Source organism: Oncorhynchus mykiss, chromosome 23 (genome assembly GCF_013265735.2).
Source record: "Oncorhynchus mykiss isolate Arlee chromosome 23, USDA_OmykA_1.1, whole genome shotgun sequence".
NCBI classification, from domain to species: Eukaryota; Metazoa; Chordata; class Actinopteri; order Salmoniformes; family Salmonidae; genus Oncorhynchus; species Oncorhynchus mykiss.
This window is the reverse complement of record NC_048587.1, coordinates 58,509,474-58,532,438: the sequence shown is the minus strand read 5'-3', so window position 1 is coordinate 58,532,438 and position 22,965 is coordinate 58,509,474. Positions and strand designations below refer to the sequence as shown.

The 22,965-nt window shown below is 43.6% G+C and overlaps 1 protein-coding gene across 8 annotated transcripts in view; it reads left to right on the top strand.

Moving 5' to 3' along the window:
* LOC110503044 (neurexin-1a) overlaps positions 1–22,965 on the top strand; it is a 738,556-nt gene that overhangs the window by 234,775 nt on the left and 480,816 nt on the right. For all 8 annotated transcript variants that reach the window (XM_036960888.1, XM_036960884.1, XM_036960883.1 and 5 more), the window contains 2 exons: positions 5,118–5,384; positions 5,541–5,715. In XM_036960888.1, coding sequence (XP_036816783.1) covers positions 5,118–5,384; positions 5,541–5,715 — 442 coding nt within the window. The remainder of the gene's footprint in view (positions 1–5,117; positions 5,385–5,540; positions 5,716–22,965) is intronic.

Genomic DNA, 22,965 nt, shown 5'->3' with positions numbered 1-22,965 from the left:
CTTATAGACTAAGTCAGAATCTGTATTCACAAAATCTTTATAGACTAAGTCAGAATCTGTATTCACAAAATCCTTACAGATTAATTCAGAATCTGTATTTACAAAACCCTTAAAGATTAAGTCATAATCTCTATTTACAAAGACTTTATAGATTAAGAGTCAGAATCTGTATTTACAAAAGTATTATAGATTAAGTCAGAATCTCTATTCAAAGCCCTTGGCTATAAATGAAGTCAATACTATAACAAATTTATAATGACCACTTCTTCTACCATGTCTTGGCAACTCTCCCTGTTTCTAATGGTGTATAATCACTAAAAACAACTCTGAGGTGGAGGAAGATAATAGGAAGCTATTGTAGTCTGTGCAACTTGGGGAGCCATCTACACTACTGTGTGTCTCAAATGGCACCCTATTCCCTACATAGTCTAGTACTTATGACCAACCCATAGTTTTGGTAAGAAAGTAATGCACTTTAAAGGGAATGGGGTGCCATTTGAGATGCTGACACTACCATTCATTCTCCTTACACTATATAAAAGATGACACACTGGATTACTCTCTGTGGCATCATCCCAAATGGCATAGAGATCTTTTCAAAAGTAATGCATACTATAGGGGACTGGGTGCCATATAGGACGCAACTCTTACACTATAGAAAACATACAAAACTCTCTGTCTGCTATTATCCTCTTACGATACTTGGTATTTCATTTCAGATACCTCAACAAAGCATAATACAATTGTTCACTTAGTCAATTTTATTCAGGGCAATACGGTACTGTACGATGATGCTTGTCATCAATGTTTGGGGCGGCAGGTAGCCTAGTGGTTAGAGTGTTGGGCCAGTAACCGAAAGTGTTTCTAGATCGAATCCCTGAGCTGACAAGGTAAATTGTTGTTCTGCCCCTGAACAAGGTAGTTAACCCACTGTTCCTAGACCAGTTAACCCACTGTTCCTAGGCCGTCATTGAAAATAAGAATTTGTTTTTAACTGACTTGCCTAGTTAAATAAAGGTAAAACAAATGTTTTGTGGACTTTTATCCCTTCTTAATGGCATTATAGCTTGGTATTTAATGAAGTACTGCTGATTCAGCTTTAGCCTAGCCGCTGGTAAAGAGTAGTGCACTACATAGGAAATAGGGTGCAATTTGGGACGCATGATCTTTAGTCCTCCTGTGAGCTCCTGTTGGGTGTGTGTGTGTGTGTGCGTGTGTGTGTGTGTGTGTGTGTGTGTGTGTGTGTGTGTGTGTCCACAACAAAAATATTGGTCCCCACAAGGTCAAATGCTATTTCTATGGGGTTTAGGGTTTAGGGTTAGGGTTACGGTTAGGGTTAGTTTTAGGGTTTGAGTTTTAGGAGCTAGGGTTAGTTTTAGGGTTAGGGTTAGGAGCTAAGGTTGGTTTTAGGGTTAGGGTTAGGAGCTAGGGTTAATTGTAGGGTTAGGAGCTAGGGTTGATTTTGGTGTTAGGGTTAGGGTCTAGGGTTAGTTTTAGGGTTAGGGTTAGAAGCTAGGGTTAGTTTTAGGGTTAGGGTTAGGAGCTAGGGTTAGTTTTAGGGTTAGGAGCTAGGGTTAGTTTTAGGGTTAGGGGCTAGGGTTGGTTTTAGGGTCAGGGTTAGGAGCTAGAGTTAGTTTTAGGGTTAGGAGCTTGGGTTAGTTTTAGGGTTAGGGTTAGGAGCAATGGTTAGTTTTAGGGTTAGGGTTAGGAGCTAGGGTTGGTTTTAGGGTTAGGGTTAGGAGCTAGGGTTAGTTTTAGGGTTAGGGGCTAGGGTTGGTTTTAGGGTCAGGGTTAGGAGCTAGAGTTAGTTTTAGGGTTAGGAGCTTGGGTTAGTTTTAGGGTTAGGGTTAGGAGCAATGGTTAGTTTTAGGGTTAGGGTTAGGAGCTAGGGTTGGTTTTAGGGTTAGGGTTAGGAGCTAGGATTAATTGTAGGGTTAGGAGCTAGGGTTGATTTTAGGGTTAGCTTTAGGGTTAGGGTTAGGAGCTAGGGTTAGTTTTAGGGTTAGGTTAGAAGCTAGGGTTGGTTTTAGGGTTAGGAGCTAGGGTTAGTTTAGGGTTAGGGTTAGAAGCTAGGGTTAGTTTTAGGGTTAGGAGCTAGGGTTGATTTTGGTGTTAGGGTTAGGGTCTAGGGTTAGTTTTAGGGTTAGGGTTAGAAGCTAGGGTTAGTTTTAGGGTTAGGGTTAGGAGCTAGGGTTAGTTTTAGGGTTAGGAGCTAGGGTTAGTTTTAGGGTTAGGGGCTAGGGTTGGTTTTAGGGTCAGGGTTAGGAGCTAGAGTTAGTTTTAGGGTTAGGAGCTTGGGTTAGTTTTAGGGTTAGGGTAAGGAGCAATGGTTAGATTTAGGGTTAATGTTAGGTTTTTGGGTTAAGGTTAGGGTTAGAGGTTAAGGAAAATAGGATTTTTAATGGGACTGAATTGTATGTCCCTACAAGGTTAGCTGCGCAAGACTGTGTGTGTGTGTGTGTGTGTGTGTGTGTGTGTGTGTGTGTGTGTGTGTGTGTGTGTGTGTGTGTGTGTGTGTGTGTGTGTGTGTGTGTGTGTGTGTGTGTGTGTGTGTGAGAGAGAGAGCCTAATGAATTTAGATGGTTGTAGATTGGTAGTGAGAGGCACATCCATCATCAGCAGTATATTTTAATCAGGTTTCCTGCTGAGGCCTTAATTAGCGTTTTTACTGCAACACCTGCATCGTGTACAGCTGTTAGCTCTCATCACTCTCTGTCTCTCACTTCTCAAACACTTTCCTACCTACCTCCCTCCACACAGACCCACATGCTTAGCCACCTCCCTCCTTCCACACAGACCCCCATGCCTAGCCATATCCCTCCCTCCACACACTTAGCCACCTACCTCCCTCCACACAGACCCACATGCTTAGCCACCTCCCTCCTTCCACACAGACCCCCATGCTTAGCTATATCCCTCCCTCCACACACTTAGCCACCTACCTCCCTCCACACAGACCCCCATGCCTAGCCATATCCCTCCCTCCACACACTTAGCCACCTACCTCCTTCCACACAGACCCCCATGCTTAGCTATATCCCTCCCTCCACACACTTAGCCACCTACCTCCCTCCACACAGACCCACATGCTTAGCTATATCCCTCCCTCCACACACTTAGCCACCTCCCTCCTTCCACACAGACCCCCATGCTTAGCCACCTACCTCCCTCCACACAGACCCACATGCTTAGCCACCTCCCTCCTTCCACACAGACCCACATGCTTAGTCATCTTCCTCCTTCCACACAGACCCACATGCTTAGTCATCTTCCTCCTTCCACGCAGACCCACACACTTAGCCACCTACCTCCACACAGACCCACACACTTAGCCACCTACCTCCACACAGACCCACACACTTAGCCACCTACCTCCCTCCACACAGACCCACACACTTAGCCACCTCCCTCCTTCCACACAGACCCACATGCTTAGTCATCTTCCTCCTTCCACACAGACCCACATGCTTAGTCATCTTCCTCCTTCCACACAGACCCACACACTTAGCCACCTACCTCCACACAGACCCACACACTTAGCCACCTACCTCCACACAGACCCACACACTTAGCCACCTACCTCCCTCCACACAGACCCACACACTTAGCCACCTACCTCCACACAGACCCACACACTTAGCCACCTACCTCCCTCCACACAGACCCACACACTTAGCCACCTACCTCCCTCCACACAGACCCACACACTTAGCCACCTACCTCCCTCCACACAGACCCAAATGCTTAGCCACCTCCCTCCTTCCACACAGACCCACATGCTTAGTCATCTTCCTCCTTCCACACAGACCCACACACTTAGCCACCTACCTCCCTCCACACAGACCCACATGCTTAGCCATCTTCCTCCTTCCACACAGAACCACACACTTAGCCACCTACCTCCCTCCACACAGACCCACACACTTAGCCACCTCCCTCCCTCCACACAGACCCACACACTTAGCCACCTACCTCCCTCCACACAGACCCACATGCTTAGCCATCTTCCTCCTTCCACACAGACCCACACACTTAGCCACCTACCTCCCTCCACACAGACCCACATGCTTAGCCACCTACCTCCCTCCACACAGACCCACACACTCAGCCACGTCCCTAGAGTACCTACCTACATTGCCTACCTACCGTGTTTTACTATAACACTTACAAAGTGTACAGATGTTTTCTCTCATCACTCTCCATCTCTTATCAAATACATCCAACAACTCCCTTCCTCCCTCTCACCGACTGACTGACCTACCTACGTAGAATGTCCTGGGGGAACAAGACAGTGGTCTGAAGTTTCTGGAAGAACAAGACAGTGGTCTGAAGTTTCTGGGAGAACAAGACAGTGGTCTGAAGTTTCTGGAAGAACAAGACAGAGGTCTGAAGTTTCTGGAAGAACAAGACAGTGTTCTGAAGTTTCTGAGAGAACAAGACAGTACCAAACATAGCTAACTCCCTGAGTGTTCATGTCATTACACAGCACAGTGCTATACAGTAAAGCTAATTGAAAACTAAATAAATGTACCTTTTTACAAAACTATCCACAAAGGTCAATAATATATGATTACTGTAGATAAAAATTCTTAAATTCACATTTTTCTATATTGATTACTGAATAAATATATTGTTGTAGGTTCCTTTAAAAAGTCAGTGTTGTGAAATTGCATTTCAATTACATTCAAATTATGCCCTTTTCAAAAGCTCTGGAAAATATACCATCTTTTAAATGTTGAGGCTGCAATAGTTTATTCTGATACAGGTTTCGATTTATCTCAAGTTAATGTTTACATCAAAAGAGGAAATGACATATGCTTTTCTCAAAGCGTTTTTACTTCTCCAAGTGATTCGGTTCTGCAAAAATTATTCTGACTGACACACACATACACTTCCAAACATGGGGTGCATACAAATTAGAACACTTTAAAGTGCACTACCTTTGGCCAGTAGTGCACTATTTAAGGAATATTGCACAGTTTCTGGTCATACACTTCCAAAGACTTGTTGTGTTCTAAATGGCACCCTATTTACTATATACAGTAGTGCACTACTTTTGGCCAGATGGATGAGCTGTTTCTCCCTTCCCTTCCCCTTTCCTCCCTCCATCAACCTAGGTCGTGTACAAAAACAACGACGTGCGACTCGAGCTGTCCAGGATGGCCAAACTGGGTGATGCCAAGATGAAGGTTCATGGCATCGTGGCTTTCAAATGTGAGAACGTGGCAACTCTTGACCCCATCACCTTCGAGACCCCCGAGTCCTACATAACTCTCAACAAATGGAACGCCAAGAAGACAGGCTCCATCTCCTTTGACTTCCGTACCACAGAGCCCAGCGGGCTTCTCCTCTTCAGCCACGGCAAGCCCAAACAGGCCCCCAAGGTGATTGCAATATTATTTTATTAAATAGTTTTACATTTTTTGCTTGTTTTATGATATTATATTCATCCTGATTTCTTTTTTTATCTTCTTCACTTTTTACTGTGTGTTGGGATTTTAAATGCTCTTTAAATAAAGTTTGATTTAATTGAATTCAAGGATTCCAAGAGCCCCCTGACATTGAAGGTGGACTTCTTTGCCATCGAGATGCTGGACGGACACCTGTATTTACTGCTGGATATGGGGTCCGGGACCACCAAGACCAGGGCCGTCAACAAGAAGGTCAACGATGGGGAGTGGTACCACGTAGACTTCCAACGGGACGGACGATCAGGTTTTATTTTATTTTATTTTATTTTATATTTTATTTTATTGCCATTGGTGTTATGGATTTTGAAAGGGGCCATAGTGTCTTGATTTGAGTCTTTAATCATTCTAAGGATATCCTGTTCAAATCAAATCACATTTTATTGGTCACATACACATGGTTAGCAGATGTTAATGCGAGTGTAGCGAAATGCTTTGCTTCTATTTCCGACACGGCAGTAATATCTAACAAGTAATGTAACAATTTCACAACAACTACCTTATACACACAAGTGTAAAGGGATGCATATGAATAAGTACATATAAATATATGGACGAGCGATGGCCGTGTGGCATAGGCAAGATGCAGTAGATGGTATAGAGTACAGTGTATACATATGAGATGAGTAATGTAGGGTATGTACACGTTGAAGGTGACTGGTGATACATTTATTACATCTAATTATTAATTATTAAAGTACAAGAGATTTGAGTCTGTATGTTGGCAGCAGCCACTCAATGTTAGTGATGATGGCCTTGAGATAGAAGCTGATTTTTAGTCTCTCGGTCCCAGCTTTGATGCACCTGTACTGACCTCGCCTTCTGGATGATAGCGGGGTGAACAGGCAGTGGCTCGGGTTGTTGTTATCCTTGATTATCTGTATGGCCTTCTTGTGACATCGGGTGATGTTGGTGTCATGGAGGGCAGGTAGCTCCACCCGGCGATGCGTTGTGCAGACCGCACTACCCTCTGGAGAGGCTTACGGTTGTGGGTGGAGCAGTTGCCATACCAGTCGGTGATAAAGCCCGAAGGTATGCTCTCGATTGTGCATCTGTACAAGTTTGTGAGTGTTTTTGGTGACAAGCCACATTTCTTCAGCCTCCTTGGTTGAAGAGGTGCTGTTGTGCCTTCTTCACCATGCTGTCTGTGTGGGTGGTCCATTTCAGTTTGTATGTGATGTGTACGCCAAGGAACTTAAAACTTTTCACCTTCTCCACTCCCATCGATGTGGATAGGGGGGTGCTCCCTCTGCTGTTTCTTGAAGTCCACGATCATCTCCTTTGTTTTGTTTGACGTTGAGTGTGAGGTTATTTTCCTGACACCATACTCCGAGAGCCCTCATCTTCTCCCTGTAGGCCGTCTCGTCATTGTTGGTAATAAAGCCTAAAACTGTAGTGTTGTCTGCAAACTTGATCATTGAGTTGGAGGCGTGCATGGTCACGCAGTCATGGGGAAACAGGGAGTACAGGAGAGAGCTGAGATCGCACCCAGCGAGATGGAGACGTTGTTTCCTATCCGGCCCATCAGAGTGCCACGGGGCGATAGTTGTTTAGCTCAGTTACCTTAGCTTTCTTGGGAACAGGAACAACGGTGTCCCTCTTAAAGCATTTGGGGACAGCAGACTGGAATAGAGATTGGTTGAATATGTCCATAAATACACCAGTCAGCTGGTCTTTACACGCTCCGAGGACCCGGCTAGGGATGCCGTCTTGCGAGTGTTAACACTTTTAAATGTTTTACTCACGTTGGCCACTGTGATGGAGAGTGCACAGGTTTTGGTAGCGGGCCATGTCAGTGTCAGTGTCATTGTATTGTCCCCAAAGCGAGCAAAGAAGTTATTTAATTTGTCTGGGAGCAAGACATCGTTGTCCGCGACGGGGCTGGTTTTCATTTAGTAATCCGTGATTGACTGTAGACCCTGCCACATGTTTTAGCCATTGAATTGCGACTCTACTTTGTCTCCATACTGACGCTTAGCTTGTTTGATTGCCTAGCGGATGGAATAGCTACACTGTTTGTATTCGGTTATGTTTCCGGTCGAGTTGCCATGATTAAAAGCAGTGGTTTGCGCTTTCAGTTTTGTGCGAATGCTGCCATCAGTCCACGGTTTCTGGTTAGGGATGTTTTTAATAGTCACAGTGGGTACAACATCACCGATGCATCACCGATGCACTAATAAACTCGCGCACTGAGTCTGCGTATACATCAATGCTGGAACATATCCCAGTCTGTGTGATCGAAGCAATCTTGAAGCATGGAATCCGATTGGTCGGACCAGCGTTGAACAGACCTGAGCACGGGCGTTTCCTGTTTAATTTTCTGTCTATAGGCTGGGAGAAACAAAATGGAGTCCTGGTCAGATTTACCAAAAGGAGGGCAGGGGAGGGTTTTTTATTCTTTACGGAAGTTGGAGTAGCATTGATCCAGAATGCTGCCAGCTACAATAAATGCAGCCTCAGGATGTATGGTTTCCAGTTTACATAGAGTCCAGTGAAGTTCTTTCAGGGCCATTGAGGTGTCTGCTTAGGGGGATATACACGGCTGTGATTATAATCAAAGATAATTCTCTTGGTAGATAATGTGGTTGACATTTGATTGTAAGGAATTCTAGGTCACGTGAACAAAATGACTGGAGTTCCTGTATGTTATGATTACACCACGTCTCGTTAATCATAAGGCATACACACCCGCCCTTCTTCTTACAAGAGAGATGTTTGTTTCTGTCGGCGCAATGCGTGAAGAAACCGGGTGGCTGTACCGACTCTGATAACATGTCCCGAGTGAGCCATGTTTCAATGAAACAGAGAAGGTTACAATCTCTGATATCTCTCTGGAAGGCAACCCTTGTCTACCTTGTTGTCAAGAGACTGGACATTGGTGAGTAGTATACCCGGGAGCGGTGAGAGATGTGGCCGTCTACGGAGCCTGATCAGATGACCGCTCCATCTGCCCCTTCTGCGGCGCCGTAGTTTTGAATCGCCCACTGAGATCAGATCCATTGTCCTGGGTGGTGGTCGCAACAGAGGATCCGCTTCGTGAAAGTCGTATTCCTGGCCGTAATGTTGGTAAGTTGACGTTGCTATTATATCCAATAGGTCCTCCCGGCTATATGTAATAAGACTTAACATTTCCTGGGGTAACAATGTAAGAAATTATACATTTAAAAAAAAACTAAATACTGCATAGTTTCCTAAGAATGCAAAGCGAGGCTACCATCTCTGTCGGCGCCATCTTGCATCGGTTCCCTTTTCCACTGCATGTAGACGTACTAGGAATTATGTCTGACTACTGAAAGCGTTTTGTATGACAACTGAGGGAGTTTCATCTGACAATTTAGTGACTTCCTAATATGGATGTGATAGTAGTGATGAATAAATGAAGGCTACATTCCCTCAAACAGTCTCTACATAACCATACTAGTTAGGAAATCCCAGTCCTCTCTCCCAATGTGTCGTCAGTGCCTTTCAGAACACCCAGTATTAGATGCACACACACGCACACTCACACACACACACACACGCACACACTCACACACACACACACACACAGTCACGCACACACAGCCCCTCTGAGCTCCCAGTAAAACAGCTCTGTGGTCCCTGTTGATTTGCTTGTCTAAGCAGCAATTTGTTAGCGTGTGTTCTCAGCCAAGGCCCTGGCAATATCACGGTGCAAATTAGTTACGCCCCCTGACCACGTTTACTGCTCCTTCTCTACGAGTGGAAATTACATTAACTGTTTCAGTACTCCATGAAGCCACACAGAGCAGGGCCACACATACACACAAACAGACACACACACACACACACACACACACACACACACACACACACACATACACACACACACACACACACTTAACAGTGACACAAAAATATAGAACTGACCTAATTGAAACATTAAGTAAGACAATTCACTTCCTGTATTAACAGTGTTTTAGTACTTAAAAGTGATTTTGATTGTGTTTCTCTGGGTTTAGGGCTGGTAGAGCAATATTTGATTGTGTGCATATATGGGAAAATTGCATGTCTGTAATATAAAAAAATAGCACTGATATAAAATTTCAAAACAATGACTCTTGCTGAATTCCATACCAATTCCTTCCCCTTTCACCCTTCAGCCCTCTATTTACTCATTCACTCATCCTCATCCCTCTATTTACTCATTAACTCGCCCCTCTGCCCTCTATTTACTCATTCACTCGCCCTTCGGCCCTCTATTTACTCATTGACTCACCCCTCAGCCCTCTATTTACTCATTGACTCACCCCTCAGCCCTCTATTTACTCATTCACTCACCCCTCAGCCCTCTATTTACTCATTGACTCACCCCTCAGTCCTCTATTTACTCGTTCACCCACCCCTCAGCCCTCTATTTACTCATTGACTCACCCCTCAGCCCTCTATTTACTCATTGACTCACCCCTCAGCCCTCTATTTACTCATTGACTCACCCCTCAGTCCTCTATTTACTCGTTCACCCACCCCTCAGCCCTCTATTTACTCATTGACTCACCCCTCAGCCCTCTATTTACTCATTGACTCACCCCTCAGCCCTCTATTTACTCATTGACTCACCCCTCAGCCCTCTATTTACTCATTGACTCACCCCTCAGCCCTCTATTTACTCATTCACCCGGCCCCTTAGCCCTCTAATTACTCATTGACTCACCCCTCAGCCCTCTCTTTACTCATTCACTCACCCCTCAGCCCTCTATTTACTCATTCACCCGGCCCCTCAGCCCTCTATTTACTCATTGACTCACCCCTCAGCCCTCTATTTACTCATTGACTCACCCCTCAGCCCTCTATTTACTAATTGACTCACCACTCATGGAGTAAACAATAAACAAGTCAATAACACAGTAGAATTTTTTTGATTTTTTTTAAGTCTATATACATTGTGTGCAAAAGGCATGAGGAGGTAGGCGAATAATGACAATTTAGCAGATTAACACTGGAGTGATAAATGATCAGATGGTCATGTGCAGGTAGAGATACTGGTGTGCAAAAGAGCAGAAAAGTAAATAAATAAAAACAGTATGGGGATGAGGTAGGTAAATTGGGTGGGCTTTTTACCGATGGACTATGTACAGCTGCAGCGATCGGTTAGCTGCTCAGATAGCAGATGTTTAAAGTTGGTGAGGGAGATAAAAGTCTCCAACTTCAATGATTTTTGCAGTTCGTTCCAGTCACAGGCAGCAGAGAACTGGAAGGAAAGGCGGCCGAATGAGGTGTTGGCTTTAGGGATGATCAGTGAGATACCCCTGCTGGAGCACGTGCAGTGGCTCTGACGACGAATATGTAGCGAGGGCCAGCCGACTAGAGCATACAGGTCGCAGTGGTGGGTGGTATAAGGTGCTTTAGTAACAGAGGAAATGACACTGTGATAAACTGCATCCAGTTTCCTGAGTAGAGTATTGGAAGCCATTTTGTAGATGACATCGCCGAAGTCGAGGATCGGTAGGATAGTCAGTTTTACTAGGGTAAGTTTGGCGGCGTGAGTGAAGGAGACTTTGTTGCGAATTAGAAAGCCGATTAAAATTGAAACATTTGTAGAACACATGATACCGCTGTTCCTTCTCTCTCTATCCTGTATTCTCATTTCAACCTGTGTCAGTAGGAGGTCAGGGCTACTTAAACAGTGTGACCAGCTACAGTGCCATCACAGCTGTGGCCTTGTTCATGTTACTGACTAGCCCAGCATCGAGAGGTGAGGAGGGGAGACGAGCGGATGGGCGGGGAGTGAAGAGGAGAGGAGGAGTTGAGAGGAGAGGGGGAAAGGAGAGAAGAGGAGATAAGAGTGGAGAGGACAGTAGAATCACTGAAGCTGGAGACTCATATCTCCCTCACTAGCTTTAAGCACCAGCTGTCAGACCAACTCATAGATCACTGCACATGTACATAGCCCATCTGTAAATAGCCCGTTCAACTACCTCATCCCAATACTGTATTTATTTATTTATCTTGCTCCTTTGCACCCCAGTATCTCTACTTACACATTCATCTTCTGCACATCTATTCACTCCAGTGTTTAATTGGTAAATTGTAATTACTTCACCACCATGGCCTATTTATTGTCTTACCTCAATTTCACACACTGTATATATACTTTTTCTACTGTATTATTGACTGTATGTTTGTTTTACTCCATGTGTAACTCTGTGTTGTTGTATGTGTCGAACTGCTTTGCTTTATCTTGGCCAGGTCGCAGTTTAAATGAGAACTTGTTCTCAACTGGCCTACCTGGATAAATAAAGGTGTTTATTTTTTTAAGAGTAGTGTAGAGGAGAGGAGAGAAGAGGGGAGGGGATGGGAGGAAAGGGGAGGTGAGGAAAGGGTTAGTGAGGAAAGGGGAGGAGCGAGCGGGGAAAAAATGATTGTCAAACAAATAGTTTGACAGCTGTGAATTCATGGGTTTAGGAGTATGAGCACTGACCCAAAAACACATTTCCCTATACCCTAGACACCCATCTGAACGACCCAGATACTAAGGAGAAGTCCCTATCTGTTTTATGGGCCTGCTGTATGCGGCCTGTATGTAGCAAAAATGTGGTCAGAGACCTTCTAGAGCAGCACCGCACCCTCAAGATTCTGAGCCAGTCTGGCAGGGTTGGTCCTGCAAAGCCAGAGCCCCCTGATGGGAGGTCATAATGTACAAGGAAATTATCAAAGCTTTTTTTGCTCAGTCTTGCAGGCCTTCTCATACAGCTGCAACTGTATATGCATTCATAATCAAGACCTTTCTTGAGTTGGGCTCTGGGATGGTGTAACTGTTGAGATTCTGATTCCATGGTTGTTGTTGGGGAAAGGGGTTTTGTGTGTGTGTGTGTGTGTGTGTGTGTGTGTGTGTGTGTGTGTGTGTGTGTGTGTGTGTGTGTGTGTGTGTTTCTGTATCTGAGCAGCTAACCGATCGCTGCAGCTGTACATATTCTATTGGTAAATAGCCCACCCATTTTTCACCTACCTCATCCCCATACTGTTTTTATTTATTTATTTTTCTGCTCTTTTGCACACCAATATCTCTACCTGTACATAACCATCTGATCATTTATCACTCCAGTGTTAATCTGCATAATTGTAATTATTCGCCTACCTTCTCATGCCTTTTGCACACAATGTATATAGACTCCCCTTTTTCTACTGTGTTATTGACTTGTTAATTGTTTACTCCATGTGTAACTCTGTGTTGTCTGTTCACACTGCTATGCCTTATATTGGCCAGGTCGCAGTTGCAAATGAGAACTTGTTCTCAACTAGCCTACCTGGTTAAATAAAGGTGAAATAAAATAAAAAAAATTTTTTTTTTTACCTGGCTAAAAGAGAAGGAGTATAATATCTACTGCTTACACATTCAACCATTTTTATCACATTCGTTGAAAGGAGTAGACCAAGGCGCAGCGTGAGTAGAGTTCCACATGTTTTAATAACTGAAACTCACCAAAAACAAAACAATAAAGCACAAACGAAACGTGAAGCTACTGGTGTGGACTCAGGCAACTACATGTAGACAAGATCCCACAAACACAAATGAGGAAATGGCTACCTCAATATGATCCCCAATCAGAGACAACGATTAACAGCTGCCTCTGATTGGGAACCATATCAGGCCAACATAGAAATACAATATCACCTAGATGACCCACCCAAGTCACTATCACGCCCCAACCAACACAGAGAAAAAACAGCTTACTATGGTCAGGGTGTGACAATTTTAGATTAGGTTTTATGGAAAAAGGGTTTGGGAGGCAAAATATACAGTTAAAGTCAGAAGTTTACAAAGACCTAGGTTGGAGTTATTAAAACTTGTTTTTCAACCACTCCACAAATGTCTTGTTAATAAACTATAGTTTTGGCAAGTCGGTTAGGACATCTACTTTGTGCATGACACAAGTAATTTTGCCAACAATTGTTTACAGACAGATTATTTCACTTATAATTCACTGTATCACAATTCCAGTGGGTCAGAAGTTTACAGATAGTAAGTTCACTGTGCCTTTAAACAGCCTGGAAAATTCCAGAATGTGATGTCATGGCTTTAGAAGCTTTCTTATTGGCTAATTAACATAATCTTTGTCAATTAGATGTGTACCTGTGGATGTATTTCAAGGCCTACCTTCAAACGCAGTGCCTCTTTGCTTGACATCATGGGAAAAACAAAAGAAATCATCCAAGACATCAGGAAAACAATTGTAGACCTCCACAAGTCTGGTTCATCATTGGGAGCAATTTCCAAACACCTCAAGGTACTATGTTAATCTGTACAAACAATAGTACGCATGTATAAACACCATGGGACGACGCAGCCGTCATACCGCTCAGGAAGGAGACGTGTTCTGTCTCCTAGAGATGAATGTACTTTGGTGCAAAAAGTGCAAATCAATCCCAGAACAACAGCAAAGGACCTTGTGAAGATGCTGGAGGAAACTGGTACAAAAATATCTATATCCACAGTAAAACGAGTCCTATATCAACATGACCTGAAATGCCGCTCAGCAAGGAAGAAGCCACTGCTCCAAAACCACCATAAAAAAATGCCAGACTACGGTTTACAACTGCACATGGGGACAAAGATCATACTTTTTAGAGAAATGTCCTCTGGTCTGATGAAACAATATAGAACTGTTTGGCCATAATGACCATCATTATGTTTGGAGGAAAAAGGGCGAGGCTTGCAAGTCGAAGAACACGATCCCAACCATGTAGCATGGGGGTGGCAGCATCATGTTGTGGGGGTGCTTTGCTGCAGGAAAGACTGGTGTACTTCACAAAATAGATGGTCTCATGAGGATGGAAAATCATGTGGATATTTTGAAGCAACATCTCAAGACATCAGTTAAAGCTTGGTCGCAAAAGGTTCTTCCAAATGGACAATGACCCCAAACAAACTTCCAAAGTTGAGGCAAAATGACTTAAGGACAACAAAGTCAAGGTATTGGAGTTGCCATCACAAAGCCTGAAAAAACTTGTGCAAGCAAGGAGGCCTACAAAGCTGACTCAGGTACACCAGCTCTGTCCAGAGGAATGGGCCAAAATTCACCCAACTTATGGTGGGAAGCTTGTGGAAGGCTACCCGAAACGTTTGACCCAAGTTAAACAATTTGAAGGCAATGCTACCAAATACTAATTGAGAGTATGTAAACTTCTGACCCACTGGGAATGTGATTAAAGAAATAAAGCTTAAAATAAAGTTGTAATACTAATTTACCTAAAACAAAGTGTTTTTACTAGGATTGAAATGTATTTGGCTAAGGTGTATGTAAACTTCCGACTTGAACTGTATATAAATGGTAGATTATCGGACACGCAACAAGGTCTGGTTTCATTATTACTGAAACAGGATCCAAGTGGTATATATAAAGATCCAGTCCATTTAGAAAATTGGACGCCTCTTACACTTCAGTGTTGTGATGCAAAAATAATTTGCGCATAGAATTAAAAGGGTATAGTCAGATATTATTCTTCCTAATCTGACAGGTTTTTTACATGGATAATACATTGGAGATAATATAAAACAAGGATTGGAAACAATAGAATGCTATGAAATATCGGGGAAATCAGGCCTGGTTTTCACAGCTGATTTTGAAAATGCTTTTGATAAAGTATGACTGGAGTGTTTATATAAATGCCTACAATATTTCAATTTTGGATAATCTCTTATAAAATGGGTTAAAGTTATGTATAGTAACTTTAGATGTAAAAGAGTAAATAATGGCAACATTTAAGAAAGTGTTAAACTGTCAAGACGAGTAAAACAAGGTTGTCCACTACCGGCCTATCTGTTTATTATTTCCATTGAAATGTTAGCTGTTAAAATTAGATCCAACAATAATATTAACTGATTAGAAATCCATGCCTTAAAAACAAAGGTGTCATTGTGCGCTGATGATTCATGTTTTCTTTTAAAACCAAAATTAGAATCCCTCCACAGCCTCATAGAGGATGTAAATACTTTTGCTAACTTCTCTGGTTTAAAATCAAATAAAAACATTTCAGCCACACATTCATTATTTTGTGTGAACCAGAAGCAACAGCAATTATTTGACTCCTTGAAAATTACCTAAACCAATACTGTTGCACTATGGCAAGACAGGAGACCAACGCCGCTGGATGTATCATGTTATCAACATTATATTTGCTATCCAATTATCCTTCTAATTAGCAGTATATTGCATCCCTCCCTCCCTCGCTCTCGCTTGCTGTCTTGATCTCTCTCTCTCCCTCTCTCTTTCCCTCCCTACCTTTTTTCTACTGTCTCTCCTCAAGTCTGGGTCGTTTTTCATTGAGAAACTCAAGAGGAGAGGAGAGGAGAGACACAGAGACACACAGACACACACACAGAGACACAGAGACACACAGACACACAGAGACACACACAGACACAGAGACACAGACACAGAGACACAGAGACAAAGAGTAGAAGAAGGAGGGAGCGAGCAGAGAGAGGAGTGGAGAGTAGGATAGGGAAGGAAGGAATTGCAGCGTTCACATATAAACATAACACTTCGAAAAGTGATGATTTTCTCCTAATGTAAACCCATTTAAGCTTCCAGGATGTTCATGTAAATGCCAAAAGTGCATTTACATAAAGTTTCCCTGTAATAGATAATTAAAACGGAAAATAGAAAAAGCCCTTTCAAACATGGAAAGTGTTGGTCCCATGTATTATGAGCAGAAATAAAAGACCCCAGAATTGTTTCATATTTCTCTCAAATGTTGAGCACACATTTTTTATATTCCTGTTAGTGAGCATTTCTCCTTTGCCTAGATAATCCATCCCCTGACAGGTGTTGTCACGATCGTTGTAAGCACACTCGGACCAAAGCGCAGTGCGATATGGGTTCCACATGTTTATTCAGTGAAACACAAAAAAACAATAAAGAATAAATGAAACGTGATGTTCTGGAGTGCTCACAAGCAACAACACAAAACAAGATCCCACAAAAAAAACATTGGGGAAATGGCTGCCGAAATATGATCCCCAATCAGAGACAACACTAAACAGCCACCTCTGATTGGGAACTATACCAGGCCAACATAGAAATAATAATAATAATAATCTAAGTTCCGGACTGTGAACCGTCGCCGGAAGCTCCGGACTGTGAACCGTCGCCGGAAGCTCCGGACTGTGAACCGTCGCCGGAAGCTCCGGACTGTGAACCGTCGCCGGAAGCTCCGGACTGTGAACCGTCGCCGGATGCTCCGGACTGTGAACCGTCGCCGGAAGCTCCGGACTGTGAACCGTCTGCTCCGGACTGTGAACCGTCGCCGGAAGCTCCGGACTGTGAACCGTCGCCGGAAGTTCCGGACTGTGAACCGTCGTCGGAAGCTCCGGACTGTGAACCGTCGCCGGAAGTTCCGGACTGTGAACCGTCGCCGGAAGCTCCGGACTGTGAACCTTCGCCGGAAGCTCTGGACTGTGAACCGTCGCCGGAAGCTCCGGACTGTGAACCGTCGCCGGAAGCTCCGACTGTGAACCGTCGCCGGAAGCTCCGGACTGTGAACCGTCGCCGGAAGCTCCGGACTGTGAACCGTCGCCGGAAGCTCCGGACTGTGAACCGTCGCCGGAAGCTCCGGACTGTGAACCGTCGCCGGAATCTCCGGACTGTGAACCGTCGCCGGAAGCTCCGGACTGTGGACCGTCGCCGGAAGCTCTGGACTGGGGACCTTCGCCGGAAGTTCTGGACTGGGGACCGTCTCCGGAAGCTCTGGACTGGGGATGCGCACTGGAGGCCGAGTGTGTGGAGCCAGAACAGATGGCACCGGACTGGGAAGGTGCACTGAAGGTCTGGTTCATAGAGCCGTCAAATTGTCCCGGACAGAAGACACACTCTGCACGGCGAGTGCGGGGAGTTGGCACAGGACGTACTGGGCTGTGGAGGCGCACTGGAGACTTGGTGCGTAGAGCCGGCACAGTTTTTACCAGACTGCTAGCACGCTCTTCAGGACGAGTACGGAGAGCTGACTAAGGTGGCATCAAACAGATAACACGCTCCTTAGGGTGAATGTTGTGCATCATTCACCAACACAACAACTCTCTCATTTCTCTCTCCCCCAATTTCTCCATCAACTCACTGATGGTCTCTGACTCTCTCCGTTCACTCTCCTCCAATTTCTCCCTCTTCTCCCAAACTGGCTCTGGTTCACTCCCTGGCTACGCCGACCACCCCGTGCGCCACCCCCCAAAAAAATCTATTTTCGGCTTTCTATGTGGCCGCAAACCCCGGCATCATCGTCGCTGTCCTCCCTTCTCTCCTTGCGTCTGCTTCCAAGGAAGGCTTTCGTCTCCTGCCATTATTTCCTCCCAAGTCCAGGATGTCTTCTCCTCCTTGATCTCCTCCCAAACCCAGGATACCTTCTCCTCCTGGGCACGCTGCTTGGTCCTGTTGTGGTGGGATCTTCTGTTATGATCGTCGTAAGCATACTCGGACCAAAGTGCAGTGTGATATGGGTCCCACATGTTTATTCAATGAAACGCAAAAAAAACAATAAAGAATAAACTGAATGTGACGTTCTGGAGTGCTCACAGGCGACAACACAAAAACAAGATCCCACAAAAAAAACAGTGGGGAAATAGCTGCCTAAATATGATCCCCAATCAGAGACAACGCTAAACAGCTGCCTCTGATTGGTAACCATACCAGGCCAACATAGAAATAAAACAACCTACATTACCCACCCTAGTCACAGTCACACCCGACCTAACCAAAATAGAGAATAAAAAGGCTCTCTATGGTCAGAGCGTGACACTTGTGACATATCAATAAGCTGATACATGGCATGATCATTACTAAGGCCACTCTAAAATGTGGCCTTAGTAAGGTGCCTTCAACATTGTTTTAGAGAACTTGAGGTTAATGTTCCTGAAATTTCACACATATCATGGGACTTATTCCCAACATTCCTGAAACATCACAAATATCATGAGACATATCCCCAATGTTTCTGTTTATGGAGTAAACAAGGATGCCAGTTGGAGGTAGTATTTTATAATTTCCTGTTATTGCTATATGCTAGTCAAGCCTCCCTAAAGTTTACCCAGTTTCCGGTTTCAAACATGAAAAATATATATTTTTTTAAATGTTTGTGGTAGATCAGCTATAATATTGATATAGATTGTAGCTTGTATAGATTGTAGCTTACAGTGGCATGTAAAAGTAGTCACCCCCTTGGCATTTTTCATATTTTGTTGTCGTACAACCTGGAATTAAAATAGATTTTTGGGGGGGTTTGTATCATTTGAATTACACAACATGCCTAACACGTTGAAGATATAAAATACGTTTTATTGTGAAATAAGCAAGAAATAAGACAAAAAAACGGAACTTGAGCGTGCATAACAAGTCACCCGCACAATGTCAATACTATGTAGAGCCACCTTTTGCAGCAATTACAGCTGCAAGTCTCTTGGGGTATGTCTCTATAAGCTTGGCACATCTAGCCATTGGGATTTTTGCCCATTCTTCAAGGCAAAACTGATCCAGCTCCTTCTGGTTGGATGGGTTCCGCTGGTGTACAGCAATCTTGAAATCATACCACAGGCCTTTCCAACACATTTAAATGTTTCACCTTAAGCAACTTTAGCAGTATGCTTAGGGTCATTGTCCTGCTGGAAGGTGAACCTCCGCCCCAGTCTAAAATCTCTGGAAGACTGAAGCAGTTTTCCCTGAATACTTTCCCTGCATTTAGGGCCATCATTCCTTCAATTCTGACCGGTTTCCCAGTGCCTGCCGATGAAAGACTTCTGTTATACTCACAGACATCATTCAAACAGTTTTAGAAACTTCATAGTGTTTTCTATCCAATACTACTATGCATATATTAGCATCTGGCACAGAGTAGCAGGCCGTTTACTCTGGGCACCTTATTCAGACAAGCTACTCAATACTGCCCCTCTGTCACCAAGAAGTTAATCACCACTTCATTAAGTCAGGATTCCTATATGACTCAGCCATGCCTCCTTGCCCGTCTAACATTTCCTCATCTCCCACACCTTCTAATGTGACTATCCCCGATGCTTCTCCCTCTTTTTCCCCTGCCCTGCTACAAAGTTTCTACCTGCAGGCAGTCACTGAGTTTGAGGTGCTAATGGGGATCCTTAAACTTAGACCATTTCTTCTTAAGGTTGCTGTCCTTATCATCGCCGAGCATATCTCCACATTTTTTTTACCTGTCTCTCCTTTCTGGGGAGGTTACCAGTGCTTGGAGGACAGCCACGGTTTGTCCTTTTTTTAAAGGGGTCAAGCTGATCTTAACTGTTATAGGCCTATTTCTATTTTGCCCTGTTTATCAAAACCTACTAGTATTTTCTACTACTTATAGGACACATCACTGCACTCTATACTCCTCTGTAAACTGCTCATCTCTGTGTACCCATCGTAAGACCCACTGGTAGATGCTTATTTATAAATACCTCTTAGGCCTCACTCCCCCCTATCTACTGCAGCCCTCATCCTCCACATACAACACCTGTTCTGCCTGTCACATTCTGTTAAAGGTCCCCAAAGCACACACATCCATGGGTCGCTCCTCTTTTCAGTTCGCTTCAGCTAGTGACTGGAATGAGCTGCAACAAACACTCAAACTGGACAGTCTTATCTCCATCTCTTCATTCAAAGACTCAATCATGGACACTCTTACTGACAGTTGTAGCTGCTCTGCGTGATGTATTGTTATCTCTATCTTCTTGCCCTTTGTGCTGTTGTGTGTGCCCAACAATGTTTGTCCCATGTTTTATGCTGCTACCACATTGTGTTGCTACCATGTTGTTGTTATTTTGTGTTGCTGCCTTGCTGTGTTGTCATGTGTTTATGCCTTGCTATGTTATTGTCTTAGTCTCTCTTTATGTAGTATTGTGTTGTCTCTATTGTTGTGATGTGTGATTTGTCCTATTTTGTTTTTATTTAAAATAATTGAATCCCAAACCCCCATCCCCGCATGAGGCCTTTTTCCTTTTGGAGGCCATCATTGTAATTAAGAATTTGTTCTTAACTTCTTATGGCTGGGGGCAGTATTGAGTAGCTTGGATGAATAAGGTGCCCAGAGGTGGCCAGAGTAAACTCCCTGCTCCTCAGTCCCAGTTGCTAATATATGCATGTTATTATTTTATTCGGATAGAAAACACTCTGACGTTTCTAAAACTGTTTGAATGATGTACGTGAGTATAACAGAAGTAATATGGCAGGCAAAAACCTGAGACAAAATCCAACCAGGAAGTGGGAAATCTGAGGTTGGTTGATTTTCAACTCATTCCCTATTGAAGATACAGTGGGATATTGGTCACGATGCACTTCCTAAGGCTTCCACTAGATGTCAATAGTCTTTAGAAACTTGTTTTAGGCTTCTACTGTATAGCAGGGGCTCATAAGGGCTCTTTGAGTCAGTGGTCTGGCAGAGTGCCACAGGCTCGTGACGCTCGTTCCCGTGAAAGGTAGTTCCCGTTCCATTGCTTTTCTACAGACAAAGGAATTCTCCGGTTGGAACATTATTGAAGATTTATGTTAAAAACATCCTAAATATTGATTCTATACATCGTTTGACATGTTTCTACGGACTGTAACGGAACTTTTTGACATTTCGTCTGCTCCTAGTGAACGCGCTTCGTGACTTTGGATTTGTTTACCAAATGCCCTAACAAAAGAAGCTATTTGGACATAAATGATGAACATTATCGAACAAAACAAACATTTATTTTGGGACTGCTATTCCTGGGAGTGCATTCTGATGAAGATCATCAAAGGTAAGTGAATATTTATAATGCTATTTATGACTAATGTTGACTACCCAATATGGCGCATATCTTTTTGGCTGCTTTGTTGTCTGAACGCTGTACTCAGCTTATTGCATGGTTTGCACAGCGGTTGCATTAAGAAGTATATCTCTAATTCCTTGTATAACACTTGTATTTTCATCAACATTTATACTGAGTATTTCTGTAAATGGAACCATTTTCCAGAACTTCTTGGGGTTAGACCCACACAGAGAGACCTGCTCCTTTAAAGTAACTAACTTTGGCCTTCCGGATAGCCTGAGTGAACTTATTTCTCATTTGCCTAAACGATAGTCAGTCAGCCTGAGTATGCGTGTGACGAGCCTTTCGCCAAACGTAATTCTTGAGGTGGAGTAACACGGTCAAACCAGGGGCTGAACCTGTTTTTAATTCTCATTTTCTTTATGGGGGTGTGTTTGTTAACAACACCACTGAAAATATAAAAAAAGAAGGTCCAAGCGTCTTTGACAGAGGGGATCATGCAGATTCTATATCATTTTACAGAGGCCAGTTCATGATTGAAGGCTTGCTCATTAAAGTTTTTTTGCAAGTGTCTATGACAAATCAGGACATGTCATTTCACTGAGCAGCCATTACAAACACAGGCTGTAAAACAGTGATCACTAAGGTCATTACAGAAAACATCAGACTGATACCTATATTAATTATTTGTGAGGATAACATTTTGTGAGGAAAACCTTATTTGTGAGGATAGCATTTTCTGGGTGTTTGGAGTCTTACCTTGTGGGATTGGTAATAATCTGTGAAAAATGTAGGGAGTCCCGTTGCTTTAGGACTTGTTCAGTTGATTTAAGCATGTTCCAGTTTAGGTCACCAAGCAGAACAAATTCAGACTTGGTGTAAGGGGCCAGGAGAGGGCTTAGGGCAGGTAGGGTTCAGGCCGGTGCTGATGGAGGACGATCGCACGCAGCAACAGTCAACAAAGAGCTATTTGAAAGTTTAATGCTTAAAACGAACAAATCACATTATTTTGGGGACAGACTTGGTGGAGACAACCGAGCACTGAAGGTAATCCTTGGTAAAGATTGCCAGTCCCCCACCTATGGAAGATCTGTATTCCCGAAAAAGGTTATAACCAGAAAGGTTAACATCAGTGTTCAAAACACTCTTTCTTAACCACATCTCAGTAATGACCAACACATCTGTATTGGAGCTGATCAACACTTTCAATTGATCCATTTTAGGTAATAAGCTTCTAGTGTTAACGTGCAGAAAACCCAGGCTTTTACTTGAGCAGAAATCATTGAAGCATATATTAGAGCACAAGTCAGAATTGGGACTAGCAACTGTATGGGCCAGGGTGTACATGCACATTTCCAGATATCATCAACAGTAATATAATCAAGGACATGGAGAGCTCTGCAGTGCTGATTTATGACATCTGAATTTGCCTCAGATGGAAACAAGATCATATTGTGCAACAATTTCATCAGGTAACATGAATACAAAGCCGGTGAGAGGTGGTTCGAATAGTGTGGGAGGCCAACAGTCAGTGTAACTAATAGAGAGTCCCGAGTGTGGGAAAAAACATAGTTTGTCCCACGGGTGGGTAAAGAAAGTTTGTAGTCAACAAAGTATGCAGGTGTCATGAGACAAAGAGCAAAATGCACAATAAAAAAAAAGTATATATAACAACTTGGGGCTCACCGTTGCAAGTTCAGAGTCACTTACCCCAGTGCTGAAATAACACATAAAAAAACTAAATGC